At 38.4% G+C, this 13,258-nt stretch overlaps 1 protein-coding gene across 5 annotated transcripts in view; it reads left to right on the forward strand.

The window, feature by feature from the left end:
- Nucleotides 1–3,297: 3,297 nt before the first annotated feature.
- CENPE (centromere protein E) overlaps nucleotides 3,298–13,258 on the forward strand; it is an 82,361-nt gene continuing 72,400 nt past the window's right edge. For 4 of the 5 annotated variants that reach the window (XM_027543927.1, XM_027543928.1, XM_027543931.1 and 1 more), the window contains exons 1-8: nucleotides 3,299–3,426; nucleotides 4,837–4,928; nucleotides 7,551–7,640; nucleotides 7,756–7,874; nucleotides 8,993–9,112; nucleotides 9,559–9,640; nucleotides 9,790–9,857; nucleotides 9,935–10,000. In XM_027543927.1, coding sequence (XP_027399728.1) covers nucleotides 3,371–3,426; nucleotides 4,837–4,928; nucleotides 7,551–7,640; nucleotides 7,756–7,874; nucleotides 8,993–9,112; nucleotides 9,559–9,640; nucleotides 9,790–9,857; nucleotides 9,935–10,000 — 693 coding nt within the window. In that variant the 5' untranslated portion in view covers nucleotides 3,299–3,370. Of the gene's footprint in view, nucleotides 3,427–4,836; nucleotides 4,929–7,550; nucleotides 7,641–7,755; nucleotides 7,875–8,992; nucleotides 9,113–9,558; nucleotides 9,641–9,789; nucleotides 9,858–9,934; nucleotides 10,001–13,258 lie in introns of all 5 variants that reach the window. The other variant, XM_027543932.1, reaches the window with a different exon arrangement.

Raw genomic sequence — 13,258 nt, forward strand, 5'->3', positions numbered from 1 at the left:
AGTCCCCTATAATGAAAAGGACATCTTTTTGGGTGTTAGTTCTAGAAGGACTCGTAGGTTTTCACAGAACCATTCAACTTCACCTTCTTCAGTATTATTGGTCAGGGCATAGACTTGGATTACTGTGATATTGAATGGTTTGCCTTGGAAACAAACAGAGATCATTCTGTCATTTTGAGATTGCATCCAAGTACTGCATTTCAGACTCTTTTGTTGACTATGATGGCTACTCCATTTCTTCTAAGGGATTCTTGCCCACAGTAGTAGCTATAACAGTCATCTGAGTTAAATTGGGTATGTGTTAATTTCTTCCTTTCTGCCATCTATATGTGAACATGGTTCTGAACAACCGCACTTTAGTTTAACAGTCAGGCAGAGGAGGAGGATTCTCTGAGGCAGGCCATTAAGTATATATGTATAACAAAGGCAGCGAAAAGCAAGCCAAAGAAACAGTTCCATATGTAAAAGTATTAATAGATAGTCAGTGGAAATTCACTGTATGAAGCAGGGAGCTCAAACTCAGTCCTCTGAGACAACCTAGAGGATGGAATGGGGTAGGGTAGGGGTGAGAGGGGGTTCAAGAGGGCCGGGACATATGTACATCTATGGCTGATTCATGTTGGTATATGGCAGAAACCAACAATATTGTAAAACAATTAGTGTCCAATTTAAAAAATTAGTTTCAGCATGGGGTCAGAATTGGCTTTTCCCTGCAACAGTACTATTTAAATTTTTCCATCACACGCATGTATTGATCTTTCATGTAACAAAAGAATTACATGAACATTGGGATACACGTGTCTCTTTCAATTCTGGTTTCCTCGATGTATGGCAAATCCAATACTATATTGTAAAGTAAAATAATAATAATAATAAATAAAAGAATTACATGACAAAAGAGTTAATCAATAAAAATTTTGATTACCCTTAAGAGAAGTGGTATGCATCCCAATTTTAAGCCCCTCTCTTCAGAAACTCCTTAATTTCAGACAAGTTCTTTAATCTTTTAAAAACAAAAGAGTTGCATATGCCAAGTTCCATATCAACAGAGGTTTAAGTTAATTACCGTTTTAGCTCAGCCAGAAATGGAATTGTAAGCTAGTCAATCAGGAATTGCCTAAATGGCACTAGTTAAGCAATCTGACTGATAGGCCCCAGTCAATCCCTAAAGAAAAGTAATTTTTCAATTACTAGCCCAGTTTTTTGACCTGTACAAGTTCCTTGCCCCATTCTGCCTATGAAAGTCTTCCATTTTATACTGGTCCTTGGAGCTCCTTTCTATCTAGTAGACTGGATACTACCTGATTCAAATCAATTTTACTCAAATAAAGCCTAACAATTTTTAATATGCCTCTGTTTATCTTTAACAAATCCCTTTGCCCTCCCTAACCACTTAAATTAAAACATAGCTTCTTTATCTCTGTATTATCTTATCAGATAACACCCAGCATCTTCACAGTTTAGCTGTGAGAAAAGTAGTGTATACCAGCTCACATTTGGTTAACAAAACAATATTGATTAGCCTATAAAAGAGTAGACTATTCTATTTACAGCTTTTTAATCTACAAATTTCTTAAATTTGGGAGAAAACAATCAATATTCACTAAGATATTAGTAATTATGAAATATTATACAGTAAGTGAAGTCGCTCAGTTGTGTCCGACTCTTTGCGACTCCATGGACTGTAGCCTACCAGGCTCCTCTGTCCATGGGATTCTCCAGGCAATTGTCCTGGAGTGAATTGCCATTTCCTACTCCACGGGATCTTCCCAACCCAGGGCTCGAACCCTCGTCTCCCGCATTGAAGACAGACGCTTTACCGTCTGAGCCACCAGGGAAGCCTAGATTTATTTTCTTAGTCCTCCCCTCCAAAGGAAATAAGTGTACCTTTCTAGAAATTATGTCAAAATTATTGAGTAATTGAATAGGCAATTTTTTAATTGAATGTTTACTAAACTCCAAGTATCTTTCCAGGTGCAGGGTATAAGGAGTAAATAAAAACAAAGTTGCTAACCTCACAGAGTTGACACTTTGGTGGGAGGAAACATAATATAGACATAAATGAATACATATTAATTATATCTGAAAGTTATGAGAGATATTTTAAAAGAAACAGAATAGACGAGAAAGTTGTTATACAGAGTTCTGAAAAAGCAAACGCTATTTCTGAAAAACAATTATCTAGACTTCTATTCGGAGAAGGCAATGGCACCCCACTCCAATACTCCTGCCTGGAAAATCCCATGGACGGAAGAGCCTGGAAGGCTGCAGTCCATGGGGTCGCTAAGAGTCGGACACGACTGAGCGACTTCACTTTCACTTTTCACTTTCATGCATTGGAGAAGGAAATGTCAACCCATTCCAGTGTTCTTGCCTGGAGAATCCCAGGGACGGGTCGTCCTGGTGGGCTGCCGTCTATGGGGTCGCACAGAGTCGGACACGACTTAAGTGACTCAGCAGCAGCAGCAACAGACTTCTATTTCTGTTTCCCTGATGCTAGGAAAGATTGAAAACAAGAGAAGAAGGGGATGACAGAAGACGAGATGGTTGGATGGCATCACTGACTCAATGGACGATAGTTTGAGAAAGCTCCGGGAAATAGTGAAGAACAGGGAAGCCTGGTGTGTTGCAGTCCATGGGGTCGCAGAGTCCGACACGACTGAACGACTAAACAACAAATTTCTGCTAATAAAAGTTTCATCTAACTACCAGTCTTCAGTAACTCTTTTCCCAAGTCAGCCTTTTAGGAACTCACAGCGAATGGGAAAAAGGGAGTGTAAGCAAGCGGAAAATGAACAACCTAAAACCCAAGACTTTTCAAACCAGTACCAGAGTCTTGTTTCTGGGTTGGGCAGTAACTTTCAACTCTTGTCATCTGAGGTACTTCGTTTGTTTCATTTTTTTTTTTAACCTTTTTTTTTTTAACAACTGTTAATGTAGTTCTTTAACGTTCCTAATTCCCTTTTATTAATAAAGAAGAAAATTTTTCGGCTTTGTTTTTTCCAGATTTCACTTTAAGGATGGGGCGAAAGAAGGCGTTTCTATAAGGCTGCAAGCAGTTCAACTGCAGTTAGCAAATACTAATTATTTCCGCTATTACGCGGTGAATCGCTCACCAGGCGCTTCCTGGACCCGGTCTTTGCAGCCCGAAACCCCTTATCCAAGTCCAACCCATTATCCTTGGACTTACCGCCGGCCTGGCGTCCCCCGCGCCGCGACACAGATGGAACGGGCCGTGACGTCACGAGACCGCGACTCAATCAGACGCGGCGTTTGGGAAATTTTAAATTTAAAGGCGGGGTGGCCCGTTCGCTCTGAAGCGCCGGCCGTGGAGGTTTCTGACGTATTCCCTGGGATCCAACCAGCCAGGATGGCGGAGGAAGGAGCCGTAGCCGTCTGCGTGCGGGTTCGGCCGCTCAATCACAGGTAGGTAGGCCAGACCGAGCCCAGGTCCCCACTGCGGACTCCGGCGCCGGCATGAACCGGAGGAATGAGTCCTCGCTCCTCTTTCTTGCTCAGCTGCCTAGAAACTCGGCCACTTACCCGCTTTGTGCCTCGGTTTCCTAATGGGACGGGGCAGGATCGAGGAGCTAGAGGATCCTTTTCAGCTGTGGAATTCTCTTATATCTGTAACCCAGGCTCACCGACGTCAAAGACCTTACTCCCTGCGCTGCGGTCCCCACCGGGAAAGTCGAAATCGGAAAGATCCTACTGCACTCATCACAGTGCAGTTAAATTTCACGTTTAACTGACTCTTGCTTCCCCTTTACTGTATACTCCTTAAGAGCGAAAGCGAATCAGTTTTGTTGCATTGTATTCGGTACTTCAGTCAATAAGTGAATTCCGCATTCAGAATGTTGAATGAACGATATTCATCAATATTGATTTGTTTTTTAGTATAGTGTACTGTATTAAAATAGACACTACCATCGTTGCCCAGTGGATCTCACAACAGAAAATAGATAAAAGATATAGAATAATAGGTGGCGATACTGGAGTAATAAATGCTTTAGAGAAAAAGCAGGAAAGGGAAGCAAGGCAAGTCTGTTTGCTATGCCAGTCTTGGGTCCTCGCCCCAGAATGCTAACAGAGTTTTGTCTGTGAGAAACATTTGTTAAATCTTACTGGGCGCTTAATAAATGAGAATATCAAGATGAATTTCCTATTTTTAGTAAGTTTATTGATGCATTAGAAGACAGCTACATAAAGAAACCATTATAATATATCTTGACAGATGTTATGATAGACAGTTAAAGAATGTTTGCTAGCGAAGCCATTAGTCCTTTAGTGAGATGACTGTAGGAGAGGAACAGGGCAGTGTCAGGGAACACCTGAATCATGAATGAAAGAACAGTTAAGGTACTTAGTGGAAACCTCAGTCAGGGTATTCCAGGCAGAGAAAGGTTGAATCTGATTTTGGGAGTGAACTTCAGGTAGTTGATTCCTCTGGGAGTCAAGGTGTGTACAGAATTTAGAGGAAGATGAGATTTTAAGAGAAAAATTATAGTGATAGAGGTATCATGTACCAAATTAAAGATTTCAGATGGTTTTTAAATGTTTTAAGAGAGAGAGACATATCAACTGCCACTACTCCATAGGAAGGTGGAAGTGAAGAGTTTCACAAAGAAACTCTCATGAAAGTGCAGGAGGTCACTGAAGCCCCATTTAAAAGTGTTGCCCCCTCAAAGGTAGATTTTCCACATTTATCTTATTTATGGTATTAGTCATTACAATCTTTTAAAATATTTATCAGAAGATGAAGTCTTTCTACTGTCTCTCATATAACACAGCTTCTATGACCAGTTATTCTAAAATTCAGTGTTTTTATTCTTTTAGAGAAGAAGCGCCTGAAAAAGATACTCAAGTTTACTGGAAAACTGACAATAATACAGTTTATCAAGTTGATGGGAGTAAATCCTTCAATTTTGGTGAGTTCATAATAGCATCAAAAGTTAACCTGGTATCCTTTTTCTTTATGAGTACAAAAGCCTTATGAATAACACTGGATTTGTCACTAAAGATCAAACCAAGCGTTCAATAAACTGCTTCAATGGAAATTTTGAAAAATCGTTCATCCATCATTTATAAGCTAATAAATTGATGCTTAAATACAGTAGTAGTAAAAAAGAAAAGAATTTAAAAATTAAACACATATACTATTACTGTAGTCACTATAACTTATGGCTGAAACTAACATTCTTCTTCTTACTCATGAGAGTACTTGTGGCCTGAAATTCTGTAAACCCAAAATATGTTGCTTAGTGTCAAGTCATCTTTAAGATCTTCCAATTTGTTTTTGTTGTTTTGGTTTTTTTGTTTGTTTTTCAACTATTTTCAAAACTCTTTAAAGAATCAATAGTGAAGATATTGCTTCTTTGTCTGCTGGAATGCAGCAGGAACCTACCTCTGGTCTTGTGGAGCTTATATAATGGAAAAAAAGGCTTTAAACAAGTAATTTCACCCGCTGACATAAGCTTTTGCAGAGATCTAAACTTGGTGTCTGGAATGGTACCATTTACACCAGGACCTGCAGGATGAGTGAGAGCTAGCTAGAACAGAGGGACTTCAGGCTCTGATGATTAACTAGACTGATTTGTACATTGATTTAGCATGTATATAGTGCTGACAACTATATACCAGTGCCACAGTGCCAGGCACTGTTCTGAGCACTTCCTATATACACTCATTTAATCCTCCTAACAAGCCTGTGTATTTGGTGCCTTCCTGTTTTAATGAAGAACTGAAGCACAGTGGCCTGGAGTCACATAGCCAGCAAATAAGAGAGAAAGGCTCCAGATCTGTATTCTAGCCATACCACCATGCTCCCACTTAGGCTCCATAGAGCGACAGTGACGTCCTCTGAACAACCTCATAAGTAATCGTGGTTAAGTTGTCAAATTAGTGTGAAACTAGAAAGCCACACCCCACTCCAGTACTCTTGCCTAGAAAATCCCATGGATGGAGGAGCCTGGTGGGCTGCAGTCCATGGGGTCGCTAAGAGTCGGACACGACTAAGCGACTTCACTTTCACTTTTCACTTGCATGCATTGGAGAAGGAAATGGCAACCCACTCCAGTGTTCTTGCCTGGAGAATCCCAGGGACGGGGGAGCCTGGGAGCTCCCATAGAGGGAGCCAGGCTGCCCTCTATGGGGTCGCACAGAGTCAGACACGACTGAAGCGACTTAGCAGCAGCAGCAGCAAAAAGCCACAAAGATGTGTGGAAGAGAAAATGAATTCTGGTAAAGGAATGTTTGATGGTATTAACATAATTTTTTTTTCAAACTTTTTATTTTGTGTTGGGGTATAGCCAATTAACAACGTTGTGGTAGTTTCAGGTGAACAGTGAAAGAACTTAGCCATACATATACATGTATCCATTCTCCCCCAAATCCCCATCCCATCTAGTCTGGCACATAACATTGAGCAGAGTTCCTTGTGCTGTACAATAGGTCCTTGTTGGTTATCCATTTTAAATGTAACAGTGTGTACATAACCTTCCCAAAGTCCCTAACTCTCCCTCCCCTCTGGCAACGATAAGTTCGTTTTCTAAGTCTGTGAGTCTCTGCTAGAGATTAAAAAGCCTAAGTACCACAGATTCTCAGTAGCCATATATGCCCATAAAGAATTTGGACTTATCCACCTATCTGAACCACATAACATTAAGGTTTGAATCATCTGCCATTTCTCCTTGCTCTGAGATAATGACCCTTAAGCAGCCTTCAGATGGCACTTAGGTTTTCCACAGTGTTCTGCTAATAGGGCAGATTTGTGGTCACTGTGCAAGGAGTATAATCACTGAACTATTGATTGCAGGTAAATCCCTCCTGATTTACAAATCCATTTCTTGTGAGCTTTTTAAAGTGAGGCCACCACTAAAAGAGTGGTCTATTTTTAATGTGCTAACAAAAGCAGAGAACCACATCCTGGACCTGTGAATTCATCAGTGTAAATACCACCCTAAACACCAGCCTTCAGCAGCCAGCTCATTGATCATTCCCCATAACACTTTAGCTTTGGTCAGTTCTTTTCTTCCAGATAATCTGCATTTCTTGGTTTAGTTTGAGCTAGACTTTCTTGCTAGGTATGTTAGAAACATTAGAATTTCTCAAAGAATAGTAACAGTCTGCATTTCCTAAGTGTTAACATATGTTCACAATAATTCTATGGAGAAGATATTAGATGTCCATTTTACGGATTAGGGAACTGAGGCATGGAGCCATCAACCACTTGCCCAAAATCACACAGCCTATAAGTGGCAGAATCAGGATTTGCAGTCTTGATTCCAGACCCCCTTATTCAGATTCAGCCACCATGCCCTACTGCCTCTTGAAAGCACATAGGATAATAGACTTGTATTTTTTCTGTGTAAGGACCAACACATTTTACCTAGAGAGTATTTTCATTGGACCAATGAGTTGAAGAAAATATTGTACCTTAAATATTCTATCATACCATATCCTGACAATTTTATTTCTTTGGGCAACTACTAATTCAGAATGAAAATACAATCAATTTGTTTGGTTTAACTTAAATATGATTTGTTTTTTAGATCGTGTCTTTCATAGTAATGAAACTACTAAAAATGTGTATGAAGAAATTGCGGTACCAATCATCGATTCTGCCATTCAAGGCTACAATGGTGAGTATTCACTGCAGAAACACTGCAGTCTGTGGTGTCCGTTCAGCAGGCATCGATCATTTTCTACACTGTAGATTCACTGTAATCTCTGCATGTGTTTGTTTTGTTTTTGCAGGTACTATATTTGCCTATGGGCAGACTGCTTCAGGAAAAACGTATACTATGATGGGTTCACAAGAGTATTTGGGAGTAATACCTAGGGCAATTCATGACATTTTCCAGAAAATTAAGAAGGTAAAGAACTTAGCTAAGTTTCTAGTACATGCAGGTAAAAATAGTGATAATAGGATAGCAATCTTACTGTTCTCTTGTAATGATGAAAGGAAGTAGATTTATACTTATCTCTTAATTATCCAGGGGGAAAGAAGGAAGCCATAGCATAGATTCTTTTTTTTTCCCCCATAAACTTACTTAAGAAACTTAAATATTTTTTATTCTTTCCCTTAAATCATGAAGCAGTACTCCCACCAAACAGTGGGCATTAAGGAACAGGAAAACTTTATCACAGTTGGGTCCTTATTACCTTTGTTTAGCTACCAGTGATTATTAAGGAGCAGTAAAAAGTAGACTGGGTAAAAGACAAGGAGACCAGAAGGCCAGAATAGGCAACCTAATTAGTTAAGAGTTGATTTTAAATTACTTTTTCATCATTATTTTAATGATTTTCAATTTTTTGAATATATACAGGTTGAGTTTTATTTTGAGGTTAGAGAGTTGAATGGGGTACTTTCCTGTTACAATTCTATGATAGTATTGGTTATTTTTGAAACTGTGTATTTTGTTGTTGTTAATTATTATTGTCGGTATAGAAACACAGGGAGGAATTTTTTTGTTTTTTTTGTTTTATAATGATAATTTCTTGAAAGACAAATACCACATGACTTCACCTCTATGTAGAATCAAAAAAAAAAAAAAAGAACAAACAGAAACAGACTCATAGATAACAAACAGGTGATTGTCAGAGGGCATGGAAGTTGGAGGAGTGAGAAATAGGGTGAGGAAGATTAAGGGGCACAAACTTTCCGTTAGAAAATCAATGAGTCACAGAGATGAAATGTGCAGTGTGGGGAATATAGTCAGTAATATTGTAACATCTTTGTATGGTGACACATGGCAATTAGACTTCTGTGATCACTTGGAAATGTATGGAAATAGTGACCCACCATGTTATGTACCAGGAACTAACATAGTGGAATGGGTCAACCACACATCAACTAAAAAATAAGTTAAAATTCTATAAATGTGTTTTCTCAAAGGATATTTTAATATTTAATATTAGCACGTGAGCATTTGTTATTAGGTTTTCATAACTAGATGATCTCTGAAGTCGTCACATTATCTTTTTCTTCTAGTTTCCTGATAGGGAATTTCTCTTACGTGTGTCTTACATGGAAATATACAATGAAACCATTACAGACTTACTTTGTGACACTCAAAAAATGAAGCCTTTAATAATTCGGGAAGACTTCAATGTGAGTAACAGAGTTAACAGGGTGGCTCAAAAATTAGATACACTGATTGGGATTGTTTTTTCTTGAACATTTGCCTTTAATTTCTGTATACTTTAAAGTATCTCCTATTACTATGGTTTGTTTTTTATTTTCTTTCTTAGACACTTACAGAGATTATCTCTTAAGTAATAAGTATAGTTTTTAAATATTGACAGTTAAAGTATTTTGGTGTAAGTGCTTAAAAAGAGTGAGATGGAACTATCAGATTAGAATTTGGTATACTTTGGCATAGGAAATACATTGTAAATATCAGAAGTATACTTATTATTTTCATACAGAATAAAAATCCCCATTTTCCACATGACATCCACAAATGAACTCTGTGATAGTTTGTACTTTCTTTTTGAAATGCGAACTTTTAAGTGACTTATATTTCCTTACTTTTACCGTAATTAAACTTGTTTCAGAGGAATGTGTATGTGGCTGACCTCACAGAAGAAGTTGTTTATACATCAGAAATGGCTTTGAAGTGGATCACTAAGGGAGAAAGTAAGACTTCGTACTATATTTCTTAAAACACTTGTAGAAACTATTTAATTGAATGTATTTAGACTTTAAATCACACTTTTCATCTAAAATACAAGTTGTGTTTTTCTTTGGATTTTAATACACACAGCTGAAATGTGACTCTCTTACAGAGAACAGGCATTATGGAATTACAAAAATGAATCAGCGAAGTAGTCGTTCTCATACCATTTTTAGGATGGTAGGTAATTCTCTCTATATTTTGTCTTTCCAATTAAGAATACACTAATTTTTCTATAAGTTGCCTTTTCTTTCTAGATTTTGGAAAGCAGAGAGAAAGGTGAACCTTCTAATTTTGAAGGATCTGTCAAAGTGTCCCATTTGGTGAGTATTGAGGAACCGTGATAATGTACTATACGAGTCAAAGCAAAATTTAATTTAGCTGCTGAAGGTTTGGTTTCATAAGAACTCTTGACCATTTGGCAAAAGCATCTATAAATTGATAGTTTAGTCTCACCAGTAACATGAAATTTCTAGCAGAAATGTAGGAAGAGGTCAGAGGATCTTACTTCCCGTGATCTTACGCTGCCACTCCCTAAGCTTTAGGTGTAAGAACTGTAGGAGTGGGGCCTTCCCTAACCAGTAATGGAGAAAGGGCTAATTCTATGCACACTTAAGAGTTAATGTAATCTTGGGATTCGATGGGGTTTTGTGTGTCTGTGATTTTGGGGTTTTGTTTTTTGGCCTCTACCAGTGCAACTGAGACTTGTGAGATAAATGAAAACCTGGGTGAAATAGTTAAAAAAAATCACATTACTCTAGTTTATATTCAGTACCTGTCTGTTGGTAGGTGAATATAAGCATTATGCAAACATTCCTTCTTGCTGAACTGCATCATTTTTCTTTTTTTTTTTTTTTGTGCTTCCTTTCTATTCCTTACCGTTATTGTTTTGTTCTCTGTCTTCAAGGCCTGAATTCTTTAGTTTGATGTGGGATATGATTTAAGATTACTGCATTTGATTTGAAAATTTCAAGGGAAAAAGTAATAAATCTATAATATATTTACTTTCAGATTTTGAAAACTCAGTTAAATATCTAATTCCGGTTCACCTTAGTTATTTTACCATATAAGTATAGCATTTATTTTAATAGACTGGTCTTTTAACAACAACAAACCTAACTTCTGTTTTGTTGTCCAAAGCTGGCCTGTATATATCACTACAATTTTAACTTTTAATATAATTTAACTTTACTAGTCTTGACATACTCAGTGATCCATTTGGTGTCTTTTCTCATATTTTTTGATGATCTATCATCTAGGGACCATAGATACTATTTAACCCAACACTCCAGATTTGCCACTTACTCTTAAGTATCTTATTGGAAAGAGGACTTCCCCAAAGAGTCATTTTCTGGCTCTTTAAAGATGGTTTTTAGTTTTTTTTTTTTTTTTCCTGAGTGTCTTCTCACCTTCCCGGAATAATAAAATCCAAGTGCTCTCAGCCCAGGTCCTTTATTATCAGGGTTTCCTTCCTCCTACCCTCCTAATCAAAGCACAAGAGTGTTCTGTAGCCTTTCTTCACTTGTTTGCCCTCAGGCATTGTTACCATTTCTGTGTTGATGATGGTCAAATATTTATTGTTTCTGAAGTCTCTGAGTTCTAAGTCATGTCTCTCCATAAAGACTGTCCCACTGTTAATTATCTCAAGCTTCAGTGGGTCTAAAGCCAAATTAATTTATTCCTATCATAGTGAATATTCCTTTTACCAGTAGTACTTATATCTTAATTTCATGCTGCTTTCCTTACCACTGTCCCCCTTTGTTATGCCCCTACCTAGGTCATTTGTGATGTGAAGTCGCTCAGTTGTAACCGACTCTTTGTAACCCCATGAACTGTAGCCTACTGGGCTCCTCCATCCATGGGATTTTCCATGCAAGAGTACTGGAGTTGGGTACCATTGCCTTCTCCAGAGGATCTTCCTGACCCAGGGCTTGAACCCGGATCTCCCGCAGTGTAGGCAGACGCTTTACCGTCTGAGCCCCAAGGTCATTTGTAGTAGATGCTATATAACAGCGAGTAGATTTCCTTGCGTATTTTAGTGAAAATAGTACATATCTGAGACAGAACTGTAAAACAAGAGTACATAATTATCTGCCCATTCCACAAAGAAAGAAGTAACTTAAAACTCCACTTTTTTTAAATACATTAAGACTATTTACTGGACTCTCAAATTTAAAAAAAGAAGACATCCCTCCACTACTTGCTGTCTTCACTACCACCTCCCTGAATGGTCTAGTGGTTTTCCCTACTTTCTTCAACTTAAGTCTGAATTTAACAATAAGGAGTTCATGGTCTGAGCCACATTCAGCTCCTGGTCTTGTTTTTGATGACTGTATAGAGCTTCTCCATCTTTGGCTGCAAAGAATATAATCAATCTGATTTCGGTATTGACCATCTGGTGATGTCCATGTATAGAGTCTTCTCTTGTGTTGTTGGAAGAGGGTGTTTGTTATGACCAGTGCATTTTCTTGGCAAAACTCTATTAGTCTTTGCCCTGCTTCATTCTGTATTCCAAGGCCAAATTTGCCTGTCACTCCAGGTGTCTCTTGACTTCCTACTTTTGCATTCCAGTCCCCTATAATGAAAAGGACATCTTTTTTGGGTGTTAGTTCTAAAAGGTCTTGTAGGTCTTCATAGAACCATTCAACTTCAGCTTCTTCAACGTTACTGGTTGGGGCTTAGACTTGGATTACTGTGATATTGAATGGTTTGCCTTGGAAACGAACAGAGATCATTCTGTCGTTTTTGAGATTGCATCCAAGTACTGCACTTCAGACTCTTTTGTTGACCATGATGGCTACTCCATTTCTTCTGAGGGATTCCTGCCCACAGTAGTAGATATAATGGTCATCTGAGTTAAATTCACCCATTCCAGTCCATTTTAGTTTGCTGATTCCTAGAATGTCGACATTCACTCTTGCCATCACTTGTTTGACCACTTCCATTTGCCTTGATTCATGGGCCTGACATTCCAGGTTCCTATGCAATATTGCTCTTTACAGCATCAGACCTTGCTTCTATCACAGTCACATCCACAGCTGGATATTGTTTTTACTTTGGCTCCATCCCTTCATTCTTTCTGAAGTGAGAAATAGATTTAAGGGCCTAGATCTGATAGAGTGCCTGATGAACTATGGAATGAGGTTTGTGACATTGTACAGAAGACAGGGATCAAGATCATCCCCATGGAAAAGAAATGCAAAAAAGCAAAATGGCTGTCTGGGGAGGCCTTACAAATAGCTGTGAAAAGAAGAGAAGCAAACAACAAAGGAGAAAAGGAAAGACATAAGCATCTGAATGCAGAGTTCCAAAGAATAGCAAGAAGAGATAAGAAAGCCTTCCTCAGCGATCAATGCAAAGAAATAGAGGAAAACAACAGAATGGGAAAGACTAGAGATCTCTTCAAGAAAATTAGAGATATCAAGGGAACATTTCATGCAAAGATGGGCTCGATAAAGGACAGAAATGGTATGGACCTAACAGAAGCAGAAGATATCAAGAAGAGATGGCAAGAATACACAGAAGAACTGTACAAAGAAGATCTTCACGATGCAGATAATCACGATGGTGTGATCATTGAC

The sequence above is a fragment of the Bos indicus x Bos taurus genome, chromosome 6 (genome assembly GCF_003369695.1).
Source record: "Bos indicus x Bos taurus breed Angus x Brahman F1 hybrid chromosome 6, Bos_hybrid_MaternalHap_v2.0, whole genome shotgun sequence".
NCBI classification, from domain to species: Eukaryota; Metazoa; Chordata; class Mammalia; order Artiodactyla; family Bovidae; genus Bos; species Bos indicus x Bos taurus.